Genomic DNA, 20,201 nt, shown 5'->3' with positions numbered 1-20,201 from the left:
ATCTTGTTAATCCGGAAACGCATCAGAATATCTGGAATGTGCTCCATGAGAGGAGGCCCGGTGTGGAGACACTCATTGAGGGATGGCGCGGTGCCCGCCTTGGCCGAGGCGTCATACACCACGCGGACTTTCGTGGTGCTCTTGTCCTCTCGGATCACGGGATGGTGCGGCAGATAATGTGTGTTGCCCGGCACATCGCTCTCGGTTGATGGCACAAGCTCGACAATCCCAAGCTCCAGCTGCTGCTTCATCACTGCGTCATACTCCTTTCGTACTTGCGGTAGCCGTCGTAGCTTCTTCAGGGTAGACTGTAGTCGGCGTTCACACAGCTGGTGGTTGTCCGGTAGCATCCGGTGCATCTCCCTCCATGGAAGATTGACCACGTACCGGCGTCCATCATGCTGGATGGTGTGCAGAAACGTCTCCATCACCTCGGGCTCGTTGGTCGTTATTCCGAGGGACTCCAAGGTCCAGAACTTCTGGACGGCATGGAGAAGCTGCTTATCGACGTCGACCTCCGAGGGGACAATGTTGCAGCTAGCATGTGAGGCTGGGTGGACCATGGTGTGGCTGGTCGAGGGAATGGCTGATGGCCCTGACAGGACCCAACCGAGCCGTGTGCCTATCGCTGTCGGCACATCCTCATTCCGCCGCACATCACCGGTGGCAATCTTCCAATAAAAGTCTGCACCGATGAGGACGTCAATCTGGATGGTGCCAGCGCTGTCATCCGCCAGGGGTAAACCCTCGAGCGCCGTGTGCTGCTGGGCGGCTAGATGCGGATGCTGGTTGTGGACGGGTGGGCACATAGTGTTGGATACAACACAGTCCAAGTCGATCACCCCGCCGTCGGTACACTGAATGAGGAGACGGACGATCTGCACACAGCTGGCAGCACTGCCCTCGCGCGAACCAAACGGATTCAGGCAGATCCACTCATCCTGAAGGGTTGGTAGACCCAGCTGCTTGGTCACATTGTACGCCACGAAGCATCTCTGGCTGCCGCTGGCGTGGCGAGAATGCCACGGAGTTCAGTCTACACGTTCATGTCATGTTCAGTTGCGATCTGCTTTCTCTTCCTGATTGCCATTGCGGTCATGCTGTCTGTTCTCTGTGATTTGACCTTTATCTCCTGGCATCTTACTGTCTTCATGTGCTCCCCTTGGGGGCACCTTGATGCCTGATGTAATATCGAATTTGTACAGCGGGCTACCATTTAGGTTCCGCTGCGGTCGGTTTCGCTGAGCCAGCCTTGGCACCGTGTAGCCTTTTTGGTTGTTGTGTTCTTGTGCGTGCGGCATGAGGTTTTTAGCTGTACCTTTGTTTGGCTGCGCTGCCTTTTGGTTTCCAGAGAGTTTTTCTTTGCACTTGTAGTTTTCTTAGAACGAAATAGTCGGTTCGTGACATGGCGTTCTACTTCTAATCAACCATAAAGTCTTTCGTGTTGTGAGTGACTCCGTCGAGTGTGAGCTTGGTATACGGCCCATTACGGGACTGCGTGCGGCAGAAGCCTAGCGAAACACCATTTGGTAGCAGAGGATGGTTGATAGTTGATACACGTTTCGATCGAAGAAATTTAGTTACGAGGTTGGATTTCAAAAATAGTTCCAACCATGGAGGAAGAACGAGAGAAAAGTAGTGCATGCGGAGAATATAGTGCTGAGACTGAGACAGCGACGGCGGCATCGATGTCAGAGCCGACCGGAGAGGATGGCGCTGGTTCTGGTGAACCTACGGAAGGCATGGAGAGCCTGATCATGAAGCTGAAAAGTGATAAGATACAACTAAAACGCAATCTAACGAATACCCGACGTGGGTTGACGATAGGAATGCGCGACAATGAGGTCGACGCTGTGGGTGCAGGACACCTTTACGATGAGCTGTGCTGCTGTGAGCAAGCAGTAACAGCAGTGCTTTCCGAGCTGAAAAGAAAATATGAATTCGTAAACGATAAAAGGAACGTGATACGGACTTTGGAGGAAATGGAGGAAGTCGATCGCGATGTGCAGACGGCAATTGACAGATACGACGAGTTTGTAGAGTTGTGGACTGCAAGAGCGAAGCAGTATGGACAGGCTCAAGCAGCACAGAGCCAGTTTGAACGAGGGGAGTCGTTTCCTTTACTGGGTGTGGATGAATTCGGACTACGCCAAGGCAGTAGATCAACTAGTCGAGTCGGTTTACGACAAATGCGGAGTGAACTGAGTGCGCTGACAATGGAAACAGATCGCAGGACTGGACTGCTACTAGAAAGATCACTGTCACGGAGGACGCCAAGAGGCTTTAGTACTGATGACAGCAAGGACACAGCAGCTGAAGAGACCAACACCAGTCCAAAACGGGGTGAGCAAGGAGCTGATCAAACGGAGAATAGCCTTCCCCCTGCACACACCACTGAGTCTGTCACCAGCCTCCCCAGTTCAAGTCACAGTGTACAGTCTAGTATCACGTCTTGTACTACCACTGCACAGCATGTACCTGTCACAAGCTCAAGTGTGACTAGACCCATACCTAGTTCTGGACAAGCTGTACCTGTGAAGGACCATGTTTCTCTGGTCAAATCTAGTACCAGTCAGCTTGCAGGCCCAAGCAGTGGTCATGTAGGCAAGTCTGAGTTGAGTGTTGGATCTTTTCCAGGACATCCTGGAGCTAGCCTCAACTTTCAGGCCCCTGCGTTCCAGCCTGCAGCTCAACCAGTAAGCAGCAGAGCACCTGTGTACGGCACTGGGTTGCCCAGCAGTGATGTCTTTGGAAGGCTGAAGAAAGTAGCTGTTCCGACCTTCAGCGGAGATGTGCGGATGTACGAGACCTGGAAGGCCGCCTTTATGGCATGCATTGACGCTGCACCCGTCTCTCCACAACTTAAGCTTCTACAGCTTCGGCAGTATGTTACTGGTGAGGCACTCAGAGCAATAGAGCAGCTTGGCTACACCGCAGAGGCATACAGGATATCCCTGGAGCGGCTTGAAAGAAAATTCGGCGGACAACGACGTCAGGTGGCTATACAGCTGGAAACATTGGAAGCATTCCAGCTGATACAGCGCTACAACCCGCAAGCACTGGAGAAGTTTGCAGATTTGCTCGAGATTGCCGTAGTGAACCTCAAAGATGCAGGTCGCCACATGGAGCTACAGAACGGCACATTCTTCTCCCGTCTCCTGAGCAAGCTGACGAAGCAGATGGTGGCTCAGTACCAACGTTGGTTGTACGAGCACCAGCAAACCGAGGATGTGTTATCATTGTTGAAATGGGTGACACTGGAGGCTGAATTCCAGACTACGGCAACGGAGATAGTAGACGGTATCCAGAAGTCGGCATCGTCCCGGCCAAGTAGCCATCGCTCGTTGCAGCAGCGCAACGCTCATACACACTTGGCAGACGGACAGACGGCACGAGACGAGGAGACTTCTTTCATATCCTCTCGCGCCACTTGTCCAGAATGCAGCGGGAGCCATGGCATTTGGGAATGCTCCACCTTCAAAGGACACGACACAGGCCAACGGTGGACAAGAGCAAAGGAATTAAGCCTGTGCTATCGCTGCCTGGGAACAGGGCACAGAGGCGACAAGTGTCCTCGAACTCGCACTTGTGGTGTCGATGGTTGCCAACGGAATCATCATCGTCTACTACACGGCTTGGCACGATCAGATTTTGAGATCAGGAAGAAGCCGAGAGCCGATGGCAAGGAAAGGAGTTGTGACAAAGCAAACACCAAGGCTGAACAAGGACACTGTGGCGTCGCAACAGCGCATGAGACTCCAACGGAAGGGGAGTCCCCCCAGCAATGCAGCAATGCAACAGCCGAGACGAGCTACACCAGTTTACGCACTGTGCCTGTCGTTCTCAGGTCCGGTAGTAAGCGGCTCGTCGTCAATGCGCTTCTGGACGACGGAAGTACCAACACCTTCATCCATGAAGACGTTGCCACAGCGCTAGGAATGAGTGGTGAGCAGCATGACATGACTATCAATATGCTGAATGGAAAGCGGAGCACTTTCAAATCCATGGAAGTGGAGTTCGATATCGCCAATATTAACGGTCAATCACGGACAACCGTAGTCGGACTCACAACTCCCAACCAGGTAACAGGACGTCTGCAGCTAACGGACTGGAGTAGCAAGAAGATTGGCTATGAGCACTTGGCTGATATACCGTTTCCGGAACCGGCCACCCCTGAAAGGATCGAGCTGCTCATTGGCGTCGACAATGCAGAGCTTCATCGTGCGTTGTATGAAGTGTCTGGACCAGCCGGAGAGCCCATCGCGCGTCTCACACCTCTCGGATGGACCTGCGTCGGAGCAGGGGTTAGCCGTGGCGGGGGCACAAACCACTGCTGCAGCGCTATCATCGCCAGCAGCGAGACCCTCCTGAGTGTGGATAAGTCTTTGCGACAGTTCTGGGAAATTGAGCAAGTGACCAGCCCAGAACACCCCATGTCACCGGAAAACCTGGACGTCCTGACAGCGACAAAGAAACGAATGACGTTCACCAATGGTCGCTACTGTGTCGGGATGCCATGGCGGGCAGATGCATCACGGCCCACCAACAATTACGACATGGCAGCGAAGAGACTTGCGCAAACACAGAAGAGGCTGAAACGGGTCCCAGAAATTGCAGAGCGCTATGCAGAGACCATTGAGAGTTACGTGAGAAAAGGGTACGTGGTGAAGGTGAATGCAAACCCACGTGAAGCAGGATCGTGGCTCCTTCCACACTTCCCGGTTGTCCGACTGGACAAAAGTACGACGAAAGTTCGCATTGTGTTCGACGGGTCAGCTAAGCATGATGGCACCGCCCTCAACGACCTGCTGCACACCGGTCCGAAGTTACAACGTGATCTATCGGCTGTTCTGCTCAGGTTTCGGCGGCATCCGATCTGCATTGGCTGTGATGTTACGGAGATGTATCTACAGGTTGAAGTCAGAAAATCAGATCGGCCATATCTGAGATTCCTGTGGAATACAGACTCGCAGTCGGCTCCAGACGTGTACGAATTCAACCGGGTGGTATTCGGTCTGAACTGCTCCCCGTTCTTAGCGCAACTGGTCGCGCGAGAGCACGCTAAGACACTAGATCCAGAATTCGCCCGTGCAGCCGAGATGATGCTCGAATCAACTTACATGGACGACGGTATGGACTCAGTCTCTACGATTGCCGAGGGTGTGGCCCTGTACAAGAGTGTGACAGCAGCATGGAAGGGAGCAGGCATGGCAGTGAGGAAGTGGCTGTCGAATGCTCCGGAGCTGTTGGGTCACATACCCAGAGAAGATCAGGCAACGCAACTCAGCCTGAACGGAGACGGCCCATCCCAGATTAAGACTCTAGGGATCAGTTGGTTGAGCGACAGCGACATGTTCAGCTTTCAGGCTGTCATACCACCTGACGATATGATGATGACGAAGAGGAACATCCTCCGAAAGATCGCGACAATCTTCGACCCGCTAGGATTTCTGGCACCAGTGATCATCCGTGCCAAGATACTGATGCAAGAGATCTGGGCTAGCGGTGCAACTTGGGACGAAGTGCTTCCCGTCGAACTGAGCTCACGTTGTAGACAGTGGTTCCAGGATCTCCTTGCACTGAGCTCAATTCAAGTGCCACGCTGCTTGCAGGCCATTGCAGGCGCTACACCGCAAGATGTCGAGCTTCACGTATTTGGCGACGCATCAGAGTTAGCGTATGGTGCCGTCATCTACCAACGTATCCGCTACGCCTCCGGCGAGATCAGCACCGTATTTGTGTCTGCTAAGTCACGAGTTTCGCCAACTACCGCCACAAGCATCCCACGGCTCGAATTGATGGCTGCTGTGCTGGGAGTCGAAATGGCCAACGAAGTAGCCAAGGTGTTGCAGATCAACCCGCAGAACATCATCTACTGGACTGACAGTATGGACGTGATCTGGTGGATCCGTGGCCGGAGTCGCTTGTTCAAGACGTTCGTTGCCAACAGAGTGAGCACGATTCACCAGGCAAGCAGCCCAGATCAATGGCGTTATGTCCCTACGGCAGAGAACCCGGCTGATATTGTGTCGAGAGGATGCGCCCCAACATCGCTCACGCCGGACAGTATGTGGTGGACCGGTCCTAGCTTCATGGCCAAGCCGCCTGATGACTGGCCAGTACGACAGTTACCTACAGCCCAAGCAAAGGAAACAAAGTCCATGAAGGAGACCGTTCTGATGAGCAGCACTGAGACGGGTACTGATGATGAGGGCACAGGCGCAACGGAGCCCAGTGTTTGGCGACTGGAACCGCAGCGATACTCTGATTTGGAGCGCTTGATTCGTGTGCAAGCGTGGGTGATGAGATTTCTTCACAACGCTCGCGTGCCACACGAACGCCGCGAACTGGGTGAATTGACAGTGGACGAATTGAGTGAGTCTGAGTTGATGCTGGTGAAATCAGCGCAAGAGTCTGAGTTCCGAGATGAGATCAAGGCCATCAAGAAGGGACAACCTGTGAGTTCCCAGAGCAAGATTGCAGCACTCCATCCACAGTTAGATGACAGTGGTTTGCTGCGTGCAAGGAGTCGTCTTCAGTACGCGGACTTCTTGCCCTCTGACACGATCTCACCGATCATCCTTCCCAGGACGCATCCAACGACTAAGCTTGTGATCACGCGGATCCATGGCAACGGTCATCACGCACTCGGCAACAATCAAGTTCTGAACGAGTTAGTAAAGCGGTTCTGGGTTGTCGGTGCACGCGAAGCAGTCAAGGAAGTGGATCGTCAATGTCCTGAATGCCAACGCCGAAAGGCCAAGCCTGCTAAGCAGCTCATGGCGCCACTGCCAACACTCCGGATTGAACCCGGCACCCGTGCGTTTGAAAGGGTTGGAATCGACTTTGCAGGACCGATGTACACCAAGCAGGGACGCCGAGCGCAGGCAAAGAGATGGCTGTGCATCTTCACCTGTCTTGCCACACGCGCTATCCACATCGAAGTAGCGTATGGTCTTGATACTGGAAGCTTTCTGAACTGCTTCTTCCGAATGGTCGGACGACGTGGCGCCCCACACGAGGTGCTCACTGACAATGGCACGAACTTTGTTGGTGCAGTAACCGAGCTACGCGAGTTGAGAAGTGAACTGGACGAGAAGAAGATCATCAAGGCAACCAACGGTCAACGGATTCAGTGGCACTTCAACCCACCCGCAGCACCGCACTTCGGAGGACCATTTGAGGTCATGGTGAAGGCTGCCAAACGAGCACTGTACGCCATTCTGAAGTCAGGTGACATCACAGATGAGGAGTTAGTGACGGCAACGATTGGAGCAGAACACCTGATCAACAGTCGGCCCTTGACAACGGTATCTTCAGATGCCAGAGACTGTACTCCTATCTCTCCAAGTGACTTGCTGCTAGGCGACGCGAGCCACAGTATTGATGTACCCGGTGATGACCCAGCAGCTAGCCTGAGGAGACGCTGGAGACGAGTCCAGGAGCTGGTCAGACATTTCTGGGCAAGATGGATGCAAGAATGGCTGCCCATGCTGAGTGGTCGTGCCAAATGGAAGAAACCCTACAACAACGTGCAAGTCGGTGATGTCGTTATCCTACTCGCCAAAGACACACCACGTGGTCAGTGGCAGCTGGGACGAGTTGTCGATGTTCACCCAGGACGTGACGGGCTGGTACGAGTCGTGGATGTAAAGGTGAAGAACACCACGCTACGTCGCCCAATAAGCAAGATCTGCCCGCTGGAAGCATATCAGTGAGTTACTGAGTAGCAACAGCATTGGACCATCGCCATTGAAGTATGGTCATGTATTTTCACTCTCTTGCTTCTCTCTTGCTTCGCACATGTTCTTTCATGTTGTTTTCATTTCTTGTTCCGTTGCCTATCATCTTTTTTTGAATTTTTGTTTTTTTTGTTTCTGTTTGCTTGAGCACTAGCAACTCAGGCAATCTTTTCTGTTTTTCTTTCATTTTTCCGCTTCGAGTGTTGGTGATGTATCTCTCCGTAGACACATCAGGAAGGGGAGAATGGCGTGGCGAGAATGCCACGGAGTTCAGTCTACACGTTCATGTCATGTTCAGTTGCGATCTGCTTTCTCTTCCTGATTGCCATTGCGGTCATGCTGTCTGTTCTCTGTGATTTGACCTTTATCTCCTGGCATCTTACTGTCTTCATGTGCTCCCCTTGGGGGCACCTTGATGCCTGATGTAATATCGAATTTGTACAGCGGGCTACCATTTAGGTTCCGCTGCGGTCGGTTTCGCTGAGCCAGCCTTGGCACCGTGTAGCCTTTTTGGTTGTTGTGTTCTTGTGCGTGCGGCATGAGGTTTTTAGCTGTACCTTTGTTTGGCTGCGCTGCCTTTTGGTTTCCAGAGAGTTTTTCTTTGCACTTGTAGTTTTCTTAGAACGAAATAGTCGGTTCGTGACATGGCGTTCTACTTCTAATCAACCATAAAGTCTTTCGTGTTGTGAGTGACTCCGTCGAGTGTGAGCTTGGTATACGGCCCATTACGGGACTGCGTGCGGCAGAAGCCTAGCGAAACACCAGCCGCCATCCATAACGACTTTGGCCGTGGCGGTGCGGGTCGGGTCTGCTGGGGAGCAGACTGTAGCGTTAGCCGTCTGGAGCAGCACGGCTCCACCATTGCCGACCGTGCCCACAGCTGCGGATGTGCCCGCATCAGTCGAGAGGTCCTTGGCTGGCGACGCACGTCGCTGACCGGACCTGGTGGCCGTGCCAAACAACTTGTCCTTGCCAGCAAGCGCTAGCGTGCCATCGCAGATGCTGACATGATGTCGCCGGCTGCACTTGGCGCACTTTAACGTTGACTGGCAGTTGCGGGCCATGTGATGCTGCTTGAGGCACACGAAGCAACGCCCGTCCTGTTTCACTATTTCCTTCCTTCTCGCGAGTGAAGTAATAACGGAGCACTGTGCGGCAGCGTGATCCTGAGAGCAGTAAGCACAAGGGTTGGTGGACAACACTGCTAACGCAGACGCCGTAGCTGGTCCAAACCTGGAAGGCTTGGCGGATGGCGGTGACCGGGAGCCCAGTGTCGTGTTGGCGATGCTGTGCAGCGTCTCATCCGCCTCCGTGCGGAAGTCTGCTTCGCGCAGCACCCACTGCAGTAGGTGGGGTACGGACTCTTCAGCCCCTGTGTCACATCGCCATCTGTTATAGTTGGTCAGCAGCTCCGGGCCCAATTTCTGCTGCACTTTGGTGCAGAATGTCCCTGCGGCCAATTCGCCATGTCGCCCAACATCCTGCAGGTTGATGATTGCGACTTGCAGCAAGTCAGCAAAGCGCTCAAACTCTGCGGCAGTGCCCCGATCCCGAATGGGCGTAAACTGCGAGAGTGCGGTCATGTGGACGGCCGTCTTGCGACGAAGGCCACCGTACTTGTGTTCCAGGCGACTTATCGCGGCTGAGTACGCGGACGCTGAGTAGCCAAATGCCTCAATACTCTTCAGCGGCGGGCCCGTGAGGCACTGGTGGAGTTGAAGGAGCTTCAACTCGGCTGATATTGGCTGCTGATCCACGCACACCATGAATGCCGTACGCCAGGTGTCGTACGCCTTCTTGTCGCCACTGAAAGTTGGGATGGTGATCTTCTTCAAATGGCGATAGACATCAGATGGTGCCGCGCTGTGTGGACTTTGACCTGAGGAACTGTCAGGTGAGGGAGTCAGTGCAGGTGGCGACAATTGCGGCGTAACGGGTAAACGCGCTGACAGCGTCGGGTTTTGGCTGTATGGTCGGAAGCCGCTCCGAGTCTGGTCTGGCGTCGACAATGCGTACGACGGTTGCTGTGGCGCTGCGTGCGACGGCTGCTGTGGCGCTGCGTGCGGCGGCTGCTGCGGCGGCTGCTGCGGCGCTGCGTGCGGCGGCAGCTGCAGCGGTTGCTGTGCGGAACTTAAAAACGCTGTGTACAGTGGCTGCTGCGGCGCTGCGTGCGGCGGCTGCTGCGGCGCTGCGTGCGGCGGCAGCTGCAGCGGTTGCTGTGCGGAACTTAAAAACGCTGTGTACAGCGGCTGCTGCGGCGCTGCGTGCGGCGGCTGCTGTACGGAACTTGAAAACACTGTGGACAGCTGCTGCTGTGTGGCCTGCGTCGACGATTGTCGTGGCACCGAGTGCGACGGCTGCTGCAGAGAACTACTGGAAAACGCTGTGTACAGAGGCTGCTGCACCTGCGTTGACGACTGCTGTGGCGCAGAGTAGGACGGCTGCTGCACCGAACTACGTGTACTTGACAACGCTGTGTACAGCGGCTGCTGCCTGACCTGTGTTGACGACTGTCGTGGCGCTGAGTGGGCCGGCTGCGGCACGGAGCTCGAGCGCTCTGTGTACAGCGGCTGCTGCGAAGCCGGAGAGCTCGACGACGCCGTGTACGATGGCTGCGCGTGCGGCCGAGAGTTCGAAAACTCCGTGGACGGCGGCTGCTGCGAAGCAAGAGAGTTCAAAAACTCTGCGTACGACTGCTGCGTCGGGGAGTTCGAAAACTCCGTGCACGGCGGCTGAGCCGGCGATGTTGACCTCGGATTTGAGAGGCTCTCTAGCTCTGTAGCTGTGGCCATCAGCCCACGTGGAGGCTTGACCTCGAGGTCATCAGTGAGCGCCGCATGTGGGTATACCGGGTCCCCGTTGACATGTATGTCGGGCGGACCTTGGTCAACGCTGTACTCATGGACATGGTACTCATACGACGGGACGGCCTGGCCCTGCGTAGGTCTACCGGTACTTGCACTGGACAGAGCAGCTGTGGCCTGTGTAGGTGCACCCAAAGACACACTGACATTCGCACTACCTGTGGTGCTACGTGTAGATTCTACGTGTGTGGATTCCTGTTGTAACTGATCCTGTGCAGCTCGCACTGTCCTTGCCGCAGACACAGACTCCAAATACTCTCGTACTCGATCAGGGTTGCGTGAGTACCGCACACCCGTCGCCTCGCTGGTGCACGTACTATTGTAACGGCTCATGCTAGCCAAAACTGTACTCGCACGAGTAACAGCATCTGTATACTGGTTTTCCAGATCATCAGCATCCTTGCAAAGACCATCAAGAAACACACTGTCCTGACTGGTACTACATGCGCTGGATAACTCGGTGATAATCTCCATCACGGCGTTCAGGCCGTTCTCAAGTAAAACAAGATTGTACTTGATCTTGTCTTTGTCTACGTCTGGTTCGTCGATGGCGACGAGTAGTCCGCGGCGAAGGTTCGTGAAGGTTGCCTTCGCCTTCGCTTTGGCGATCTTCCGCTTCACTACGTCAGCCATCGTCTGAGAGGCTCGAAGGACCACAACAAAAATGAGCCATGAAAAGTCTTTCTACCGATACACAACATATTCCCCACCAAAGACCTTTTCAGGGTTCTACGAGGACTGCGAACACTGTGCCCTACGAGTATACGCCGCAAGCGTACTAATCAAACTAACTACAAGAGGCAACAAATAAACGATCGACACGCCAATAAAACTCCAACGAAAGTCAACGTCCGACCAGGGACAAACAAATCAAACTCAAACAAATCGAGCAAACCGAACTACCAAACTCGAACTAACAAACAACTCGAGCAAAACAAACTAATCAACAACTCGAGCAAACCGAACTACCAAACTCGAACTAACAAACAAATCGAGCAAACCAAACCACTCAAACAAATCGAATCAAACTAATCAACAAATCACAGCAGGAGCACCTTCCAAACTCCGCGTCACACTCACATGGGGTTATTTGTTCACGATGCGTTTTCCTTCGCACCGTCCTTGTCGTAGGAACCAGCCACTCCTCGCAGAAGTTTATCCGTCTTCGTCTGCCCTCAGCGCATTCAGCTCCAACGACTTCCGCCGTACCAACCTCGTCGTCTTCACCAGCCACCTCACGGGACGTCCCTGCCCTCAGCACATTCAACTCCGGCGGACCAGCCACTCCTCGCAGATGTTCATCCATTTCATCTGCCCTCAGCGCATTCAGCTCCGACGAGCCAGCCACTCCTCGCAGACGTTTCCTCGCTCAGCGCCTTCAGCTCAGACGATGTCGTTTTGGTGATTTGTTCTCGATGCGTTTTCCTTCGCACCGGAGTTCCTGCCAGTTCCTCGTCTCCCTGACTATCCTGGCGTGATCGCCAAATTTTGTGCACGCGCACATGTTGTCCAGGCGTCAGGGGCCCAGCCTCCCTGCTCATCCGACCCGCCACACACAACAACGAAACTGAACTGAGAGTTCTACATCATTCCTTGACAAGACGGAGACGGACAGACAAGAAGACCGGACACGACGAGGTAAAACTGAAAACTGAAGAAAAAGACTAACATTTATGGCAGCATACGAGCATGCGCGCAACAAAACACAACGTATGACAATGACGTAGCCGTTACTTGGATCATGTACAAACTATACATGCAACCAAACCAGTCAAATACGAGTCAAAGCAGAACGCAAAACAAACCAAAATAAACGAAAGGACCAATTTGCAATTTCTGGAATCAGTCTCGAAGATTCATTGTAAGGAAAATATGTCTCTCTTGTCTCGAAGGAGAAAACTCAAAGAACAAAAGACAGTGAAGCAAACCGCCAGCAACTCAAGCTACCGTACGCTTTCCAACAGCGAAAGGAGATAGTGCGGGAAAACACGAAGATACAAGGAGAAGACTGTAAGCTCAGGTAAATGCGAGAGAGGAGTTGGTGATAATCAAGAATGGAGAAAGGAAGATCAAAAGAGAGAGAGAGATAGTGAGAGAGAGAGCGAGAGAACGAGGCTGTCTGGCGATCATATGCAATATCTCACATGCAGTCCTTGAGGACTATTACGAAGTGGTTGATTACTTTTAGGGCATTCATTCAAGCAACATCAAACAAACGCGATACGATCCTTGAAAATGGAAAAATTCAAGCATAACGACAGAACAGCAGACCAATCGAAACGAGTAAAAGCTTCCTTACCTCAGTCATCGTCCTGCCATGTAGTTGGACAGCCTTTTGACACGGTGGTACAAGCAGCTCTTGTCCAGTCAAACAGGGTATCCTTGTGGCGTCGAACGAAAGAGAGTGTCAGTGTATCTGACTCGTCAGATTGGAACTGTGCTGAACTTTTCTCGTTCTCCGCTTTCTGCTTTCATCCCTCGCTCTGATGAAACCGTTCAAACGCCTTACTGGCAGCAATGGCCAGCCAAACAGGGGGATCCTTGTGGCGTCGAACGAAAGAGAGTGTCAGTGTACCTGACTCGTCAGATTTGAACTGTGCTGAACTTTTCTCGTTCTGTAATTTCTGCTTTCATCCCGCGCACTGTTGAAACGTCTTCAGAGAACCACAAGACGCTTTCCAGATTTGATTTTGAACGTCTCCTTATCCTCCTTGGTTACCTCGAGACAGATTACTGGCAGCCATGGCTGAAGTGAAGAAAGGAATGCGCTGCCATGAGGTAAGCAAAACTGAAAAGGTGTCTGTTCTCTTTCGGGCACAACACACAGAACGGCGTGACTGGATAAACTGGACTCCTGGACCGTGAATAGGGGACTTGTAGAAAAAGTGTACTCCTTATAGGGGATTGCGCGGCAGGATGAAGCTGATCAAAACTGAGTGGACTCCTGGACTCTGTATAGTGGATTTTGGACCAATGGACTCCATATAGGGTGGTGGACATCATATAGTGCATGGACTCTATACTGAGTCCTACATATATAACAATTTCCCAAAATTGACTGGTTTACGTGCACCAAAGATAACGATTCTCACTCATTCTCAACGCCCAATAAGACAGTGTATGTATCGATTTCTGTATAACGATTTCTATTTTAACGACAGATTTCCCCTCGTTAACTCGTTAGAGTTAGCACTTCATTATATATATATGGCTTTTACAGTAGTTGGTCGCAGCCAGATGTGAACCGGATAGCGAGTGAGGTATGGAAGCAACGGCTGAGAACAGAGTGTCTCAGATAGAATAGGCGCGCCAGTGGATAGCAGAAATAGGCCATGATGCAGAACCACTTGGGACCGTCAGATTAATTTTCCTGGACCGAGCCAGCCGGGAAAAAACCCTCGCGCCGACGGACGCGGTTGTGAGTGAAAAAACCGGGTGTATAGATGTAACCCCAATGGCGATAAAGCCTAGTTCACATTCGACGCAACGCCGACGGTACGGGACGTAAGGGCTTGTCGGAAGGGCTGGGGTGAGCTGTAAAATCCTGTACGATTCGTACGACACGACATGCAGCAGTCGTTGCGACGTTCAACGGCGAACGGCGCGATTCATAAGGCACGGTCCGTGACGGGGTGACTTTCGGACCTAATTTCTCGTTTTTCGGGACTTCTTCTCAATTATTTCTCCTTGAAAGAAGCGGAATCAAGTTCATAATACCAGTTTTTCATGAAGACCAAAAAATTAGCCCTGAAAGTTGTGGCATTCAAATAATAGCCCCAGGAAATGATAGAATAATTTGTCTGTCATGCTTCTGAACTATCCCTCAATACAATAAGTGACATGAGATCTTATGTTGCTAAAAATCAACTCAAGTCGTGCTAGCCATTCTGTGAGTTATCATGGGAAGCGCAGTGTTCGAAATGCTAATAATTTCCAAGTACGAATCGGGAGTAGCCGGCGCACAACGCCGTCTCCTGTTCACACTCGAATTGCAGCCGTTTTGTACGCTTGCGTCCCCGTCTACGCCCGTCTACGGTATGAAAAGTTGGATCGATCCAACTCTTCCCGTCGCTTCCCGATCTGTACGGTAGTACGGTTGCGTTCCCGTGCCTGGTGTTCACATTGGACGCCGTCAGACCGTCCCGTCGCTTCCCGTCGATCCTTACGTCGCGTCCCGTCGAATGTGAACTAGGCTTTAGGCACCATGTAGGCATGGCAAGCACATCACGGCAAAAAGTGATAAAAAAGCAATGAAAATATGCACAGAAAAAAAGGGTGGGAGGGCAGGGACACTGGTGAGACTCACAACTGACTGAAGAAGTCAGGAAAAGAAGCGACAATAAAGAACACACCAGATGCCATATTTGCAACTGAAAATGTTTCGCGAGAAATCATTTCTCGCCTTTTATATGCCACGTTGCGGATATGTGTGTTCAATGCATTGAAACAGTTTTGGCTCAGACCCATCACCAGCAATCATATGACATCTCACAGATCCGGAATTACGGATAAGGTTTGAGGTTTTTCTGCAGAGATTGACTTAGGTCTAAGGATGGAAGAAAAATGCTCTGAACTATCAACTATGGGCACAATCGGAATGATAGGCATCAAACCAGTGGATCATGCCAACAATACAAACAGTTGCACAACAACATAAAACGAAAGTGAAAAACATTGAACAACTGACCAGATATCAACTCCTAAGAATCATGATTTTCTTCTCCGAGAAGCATGTCCAGCAATCGAGGACATCTGAGAGTTGTAATTGTTACACTCCTCCGAGGTGTGATTTTTGGCCTGCTGGGCCAAGCACAAGGAAGCCTTCTGCCAAAATACTGAAGAAAATGGTTATTTGAAACTCGGATGTTGAGCCATAAATAAATGAGCCAGGGACTATAGAAACCGCCCTACGACGTTTGATATCAAAATCAAGTTATGACGTTTCAAAGTCACGCGACTCAAAGTAGTTACGCGAAGCGCAGAACTCGTCACTTTTGTTTTGACAAGACTCAAGAGCTTCTCCGTCTCTCGTCTTGTTAGGTGGTCGGGGAAGGATTCCGAGCTCGAGCGATTGTCGAGTAACTCATGAGGCTCCACTTACTGTGATTGATTATGGCTACAACATCTAGTAGACGACGCAACTCGATTCTGTGTGGAGTCGACTAGTCCCTGATGCGAAGGCGCTTGAATCGGACGACGAGAATTTTTACGGATTCAGCGCTGGCACCCGCGAGTCGTCCGCGAGCGATTCCGACACCGATGCTGACAGCGACGGCGATGATATGCCACCTAAGAAGAAGACGTATGGAGTCACAGCAAGCTCGAGTGCTGCTAGTGTTGTGTCGAAAACGCCAAGCCCCGACAGCTCGGAAATTTCAAACGCGGAGAGTGACACCGACTACTCGGAATCGGATGACGAACCAGATACCCCCGCACCTGAGCCACCGACGACGGAGCAGGTGAAGCGTGGTCTCCTTGGACATACGCGATGGGATTGAGAGAGGCTGTGGATGCAAGTCGAAGAATCATTGGAAAGTCATCCCAGAGCAGCAGCTCGAGGACTACATATTTGAAGTCTCTAAACTGCGAGAATCGAAAAAGCGCTTCAACAGTTCAAGCAGTTTGTTCTGGGCGCACTGACTGGAAGCATGCGAAAGTCGATGACTGGCGGTGGTGATCGACCTTTCTATTTCCGCTATCATGTACGTGGTTACGAGTTGTGCAAAGACGTGTTCATGGCAGTTCATGCTGTTGGAAGTCATGTAATGAAGCGCCTTCAAAAAAGGCAAACAAAGGAGTCGTTCAACTGGCACAAAATGGCTTGACTGGGAGAACACCAGAGCACTTGGCCATTTCAGCAGACATAGAGCAGGATGTAGTGCAGTTTATTTAGTCATAATTATGCTAACATGTACGGTCTACCTCAACCTGCAGCGGAGCGAGGTCGTGCTGAGGACCCTCCAGTATACTTACCAGCATCCGAGCACAAGAAGTCTGCATACATCTACACCAAGACCGTCACACAGTATTCGCCTGTTCATTACAGGTCATTTTGCCACATTTGGAGGAGACAGGCAGCACACATCAAAGTGATGAAGCCAAGGACAGACGTATGCGCACTGTGTGACAATCTGCGGTACAAAATTCGTGTCGCCCGTACAGAGGAAGAGACGAAATGTAGTGTCCAGGCCCTGTGTTCGCACACATCGCTAGCACAAGAGGAGCGGCAGTACTACCGAGATTTAGTGGACGGCGCGCAGGCATCACTGGATGAAGCTGAGGGCATAGTTCACTATACATTTGAACTGCCTAACTACTACGTAGTAGCAAGAATGAAGATATACAAAGAACATTACATACTGTGTACATAAATTTGCTCTATATTGCTCAATTGATATGCCATTATTAAATAGGTGGTTAGGCACATTTTACCATCGCAGATCAACTTGAAATTTTGTTTGAGCACATTACCATACCATACCAACATTTTGAGAGAAAAAAAAATTTTCGCCAAAAAGTGCCATAGGGTGGTTTCTGTAGTCCCTGGCTCAAATGTAGAAAGGAAAAGGACATAAGGATACGAGTTAAGAGTACGTCTCCATCACTGTAACTGCCTACTTTATACAGTCAGAAAGTGCAATAACTAGGCACACAACTGACAAGAGTACTGAGACATTCGACGTCCTGACACCTAGCTTCAACACATCTCTGTAGCGCTAACCGACAGCCTTCCAACTTGGAAGGTTCAAGGTTATGGAAAGACCAAAGAGGGGAAGTTTCAAATTGCACACCTGATGAGCCATCACGAACCATACGGTGAAACGTACGTCGTGTGAAACAACTTGTTTTGTAGTCAACTAGTCCATCACAATGTCATGCATGAGGAGTACTGTAGGAGTTTGGCTTTCGGATTGTACAATTCGTTTTCGCAAAGCTTCCCCTTTCTTTACTTATCTTTGATATTTATGACCCACCCAAGTTGGGTGGTGTGCTGCTTTGCTGCTTCGAATTGTAGTTAGACCGCTTTGTCAAATATCGTACTGGTCTCGTCATCGTCCAGTAACAATCGACATTCTTTGTTCCGTTGGGACTGTAGCTTTTGCTCGTTTTCGTTGCGCTTGCCTTCCCCTCTTTGGTCTTTCCATAGCCTTGAACCTTCCAAGTTGGAAGGCTGTCGGTTAGCGCTACGGAGATGTGTAGAAGCTAGGTGTCAGGACGTCGAATGTCTCAGTACTCTTGTCAGTTGTGTGCCTAGTTATTGCACTTTCTGACTGTATAAAGTATCCAGTTACAGTGATGGAGAGGTACTCTTAAAATGGTTATTGTTTGCTCCTTTGGTGTAGCTAGTCGAAGCTAGTTGATGTTTGGAGCAGAAACGCTGAAATTGACTATTTTCTGCATGTACTCATGTACTCAGGCATGCAGTCTCACTCACATTGTAGCTGTTTTTCTGGAATGGATGCTGCTCTGCGGCCCTTGGTGAACATTACCTGCGCTCGTGGAGCAGCTGAAAAGGACCACTAGTATGTATTGTCCCCGGTTTGAAAGTGGACAGACGACTTTCATGCCTTGAAAAAGAAGTAGAGAGCGACAAAGGTACGTCTGTGGATGATTTTCGTGTGCTCCTCGTACATTTTGATGGTAATAGAAAATTCTCAGACCAAGCTCAGCGCGGCGCTGGGTGTACAGTTTTCTTGTGGATTTTGTAGTTGTTTCGTCTCGTACCTATGTCAGTATCATGATGGTGAAGTCGACAGGATGATTCTCTTCCTCTAGGCTTCGTTCGGCCGACTTTGCTTTGTCGTCGTTGAAAAGTGATGCTGAAAAAAAGGTCGATTCGCAAAATTATGTTGATCTTCAATGTACATGATGACATGCGATTGCTGCCTAACAGCCTATGCACTGGAAAGGCTCTGTTACCTTGGTGATCCGCTTGAGGAAATTGCAAGAATTGACCTTCCTCAAGGTCATTTCTGAAGCTTCATCCAAATATTGTCAGCCAACAAACCACAGCATTGTCACCTGGCTAGTCTGATCTCTGTCCTCATCAAGGACCAGTTCCAAAAGCTGGCAGGTCCAGCCAGCTTTCTAGCTCCAAAGATCTAGGGAATCGCCTTATTTTGCACATTTCAAGCAGCCTCTCAATTGTTTCTGGCTTGACATTGAACAGCAAGAAGAAGAAAATCACTCTTTATCACTCACAGAGCAACTGTTCGGTACATGGGGTAGTGGTCAACCAGGGCAATCACACTCACGATGTAAAGGATGGTGAGGCTGATAGGAGAGCATCACACATAGACTTGGACAAGGAAAACAAGCGGTGTGGCAACAGTGTGCCAAAGTCTGGGGCACTGTGGCCACCTTCTGTGGTCAATTGTAGAGTTACTGTGGACATTATGGAGACCTGGCCCGACTTGCCCTGGGATGGTCACCGCTGAGTTGGCCAGGTTGAGTTTGGTGGCAACCGGGCAAGCACACATCAGCCAGGATAACAGGATCAGCAGTGCAATCTGAGCAGCCAAAATCTTTGCCAAATGCCCGAAAGTTCCCCTGCTAGGTGGCGAGTGCTACATCATGGAGTAATACGGTCGGTAAATTCAATGTGAGGTGCCGTACTTCCGTGATTGGGCTGGACGTCCGTTCAGTTTCTGGAAGAGAAGGAATGCTGTATCAAATGCACAGTCACACGCACTCTTACACACACTCACTGTGCACATGCTCACTGTACACACACGCACACTCCCCGCGTGCCACAACAACAACAAAAAAGGTGTCAAGCAGGTACCGAGACATAAAAGCACACATAACGGCTCTATATAACTGGCCCAGTTAGGGTGGGGGGGGGGGTGAGGTTTACGTATAATACCTCACCCTATAGCTTACGTGGCATAGGCATTGCATCGCCACAACAGGCTCAACCACATCAAAGACTGGACTCGTCCGTGCAGGAGTCTCATCCATCCAGTCTCTCTCTCTCTCTCTCTCTCTCTCTCTCTCTCTCTCTCTCTCTCTCTCTCTCTCTCTCTCTCTCTCTCTCTCTCTCTCTCTCTCTCTCTCTCTCTCTCTCTCTCTCTCTTACTCTCTCTCTCTCTCTCTCTCTCTCTCTCTCTCTCTCTCTCTCTCTCTCTCTCTCTCTCTCTCTCTCTCTCTCTCTCTCTGTGTCTCTCTCTCTCTCTCTCTCTCTCTCTCTCTCTCTCTCTCTCTCTCGGTATCTATATTTCTGTAATCATTCATAATCACATGATCGTTCCCAATCGGTTATCCCCTCCCTCACCATTTCATCAAGTCATACACGATCATGTATCAGCACTTGCATCAAGCCATACACACTTGTGTGTCATCACTGCCCATCAGGCGTCTCCCTCATCATGGCATCAAGCCATACGCAATCATGTGTCATCACTGCCCATCAGGCTTCTCCCTTATGATGGCATAAATGTTGGGATGCGCTGCTCTCTATCTCATGCTAGCTGCAACTGAGCTGGCTTTACACGTGCACTCAATGCTGCGCATGCGCGCCCAAATCGCCTTGGGTAGCTCTTGCTGCGCTGACTTTGGCTTGCGCTTTCCTTTGCAGTGTCACTGAGCAGCAACC

The 20,201-nt window shown here is 51.2% G+C and overlaps 2 protein-coding genes across 2 annotated transcripts in view; one reads left to right on the top strand and one right to left on the bottom strand.

The window, feature by feature from the left end:
• Positions 1 to 20,201, top strand: part of LOC135816594 (uncharacterized) — a 230,806-nt gene that overhangs the window by 82,467 nt on the left and 128,138 nt on the right. The window lies entirely within an intron of this gene.
• On the bottom strand, positions 8,461 to 11,239 carry LOC135806707 (uncharacterized). The gene has a single exon (XM_065320934.1). It carries the CDS (start codon positions 11,237 to 11,239, stop codon positions 8,468 to 8,470), a length of 2,772 nt encoding a protein of 923 aa, XP_065177006.1. The 3' UTR covers positions 8,461 to 8,467.

The sequence above is a fragment of the Sycon ciliatum genome, chromosome 1 (genome assembly GCF_964019385.1).
Source record: "Sycon ciliatum chromosome 1, ocSycCili1.1, whole genome shotgun sequence".
In the NCBI taxonomy this organism is placed as follows: domain Eukaryota; kingdom Metazoa; phylum Porifera; class Calcarea; order Leucosolenida; family Sycettidae; genus Sycon; species Sycon ciliatum.
Note: the sequence above shows the minus strand (reverse complement) of the source record. Positions and strands in the feature narration are given on the sequence as shown.

Coding starts and splice junctions, on each gene's coding strand:
- LOC135806707 (XM_065320934.1), bottom strand. CDS start 11,239: ATGGCTGACGTAGTGAAGCGGAAGATCGCCAAAGCGAAGGCGAAGGCA.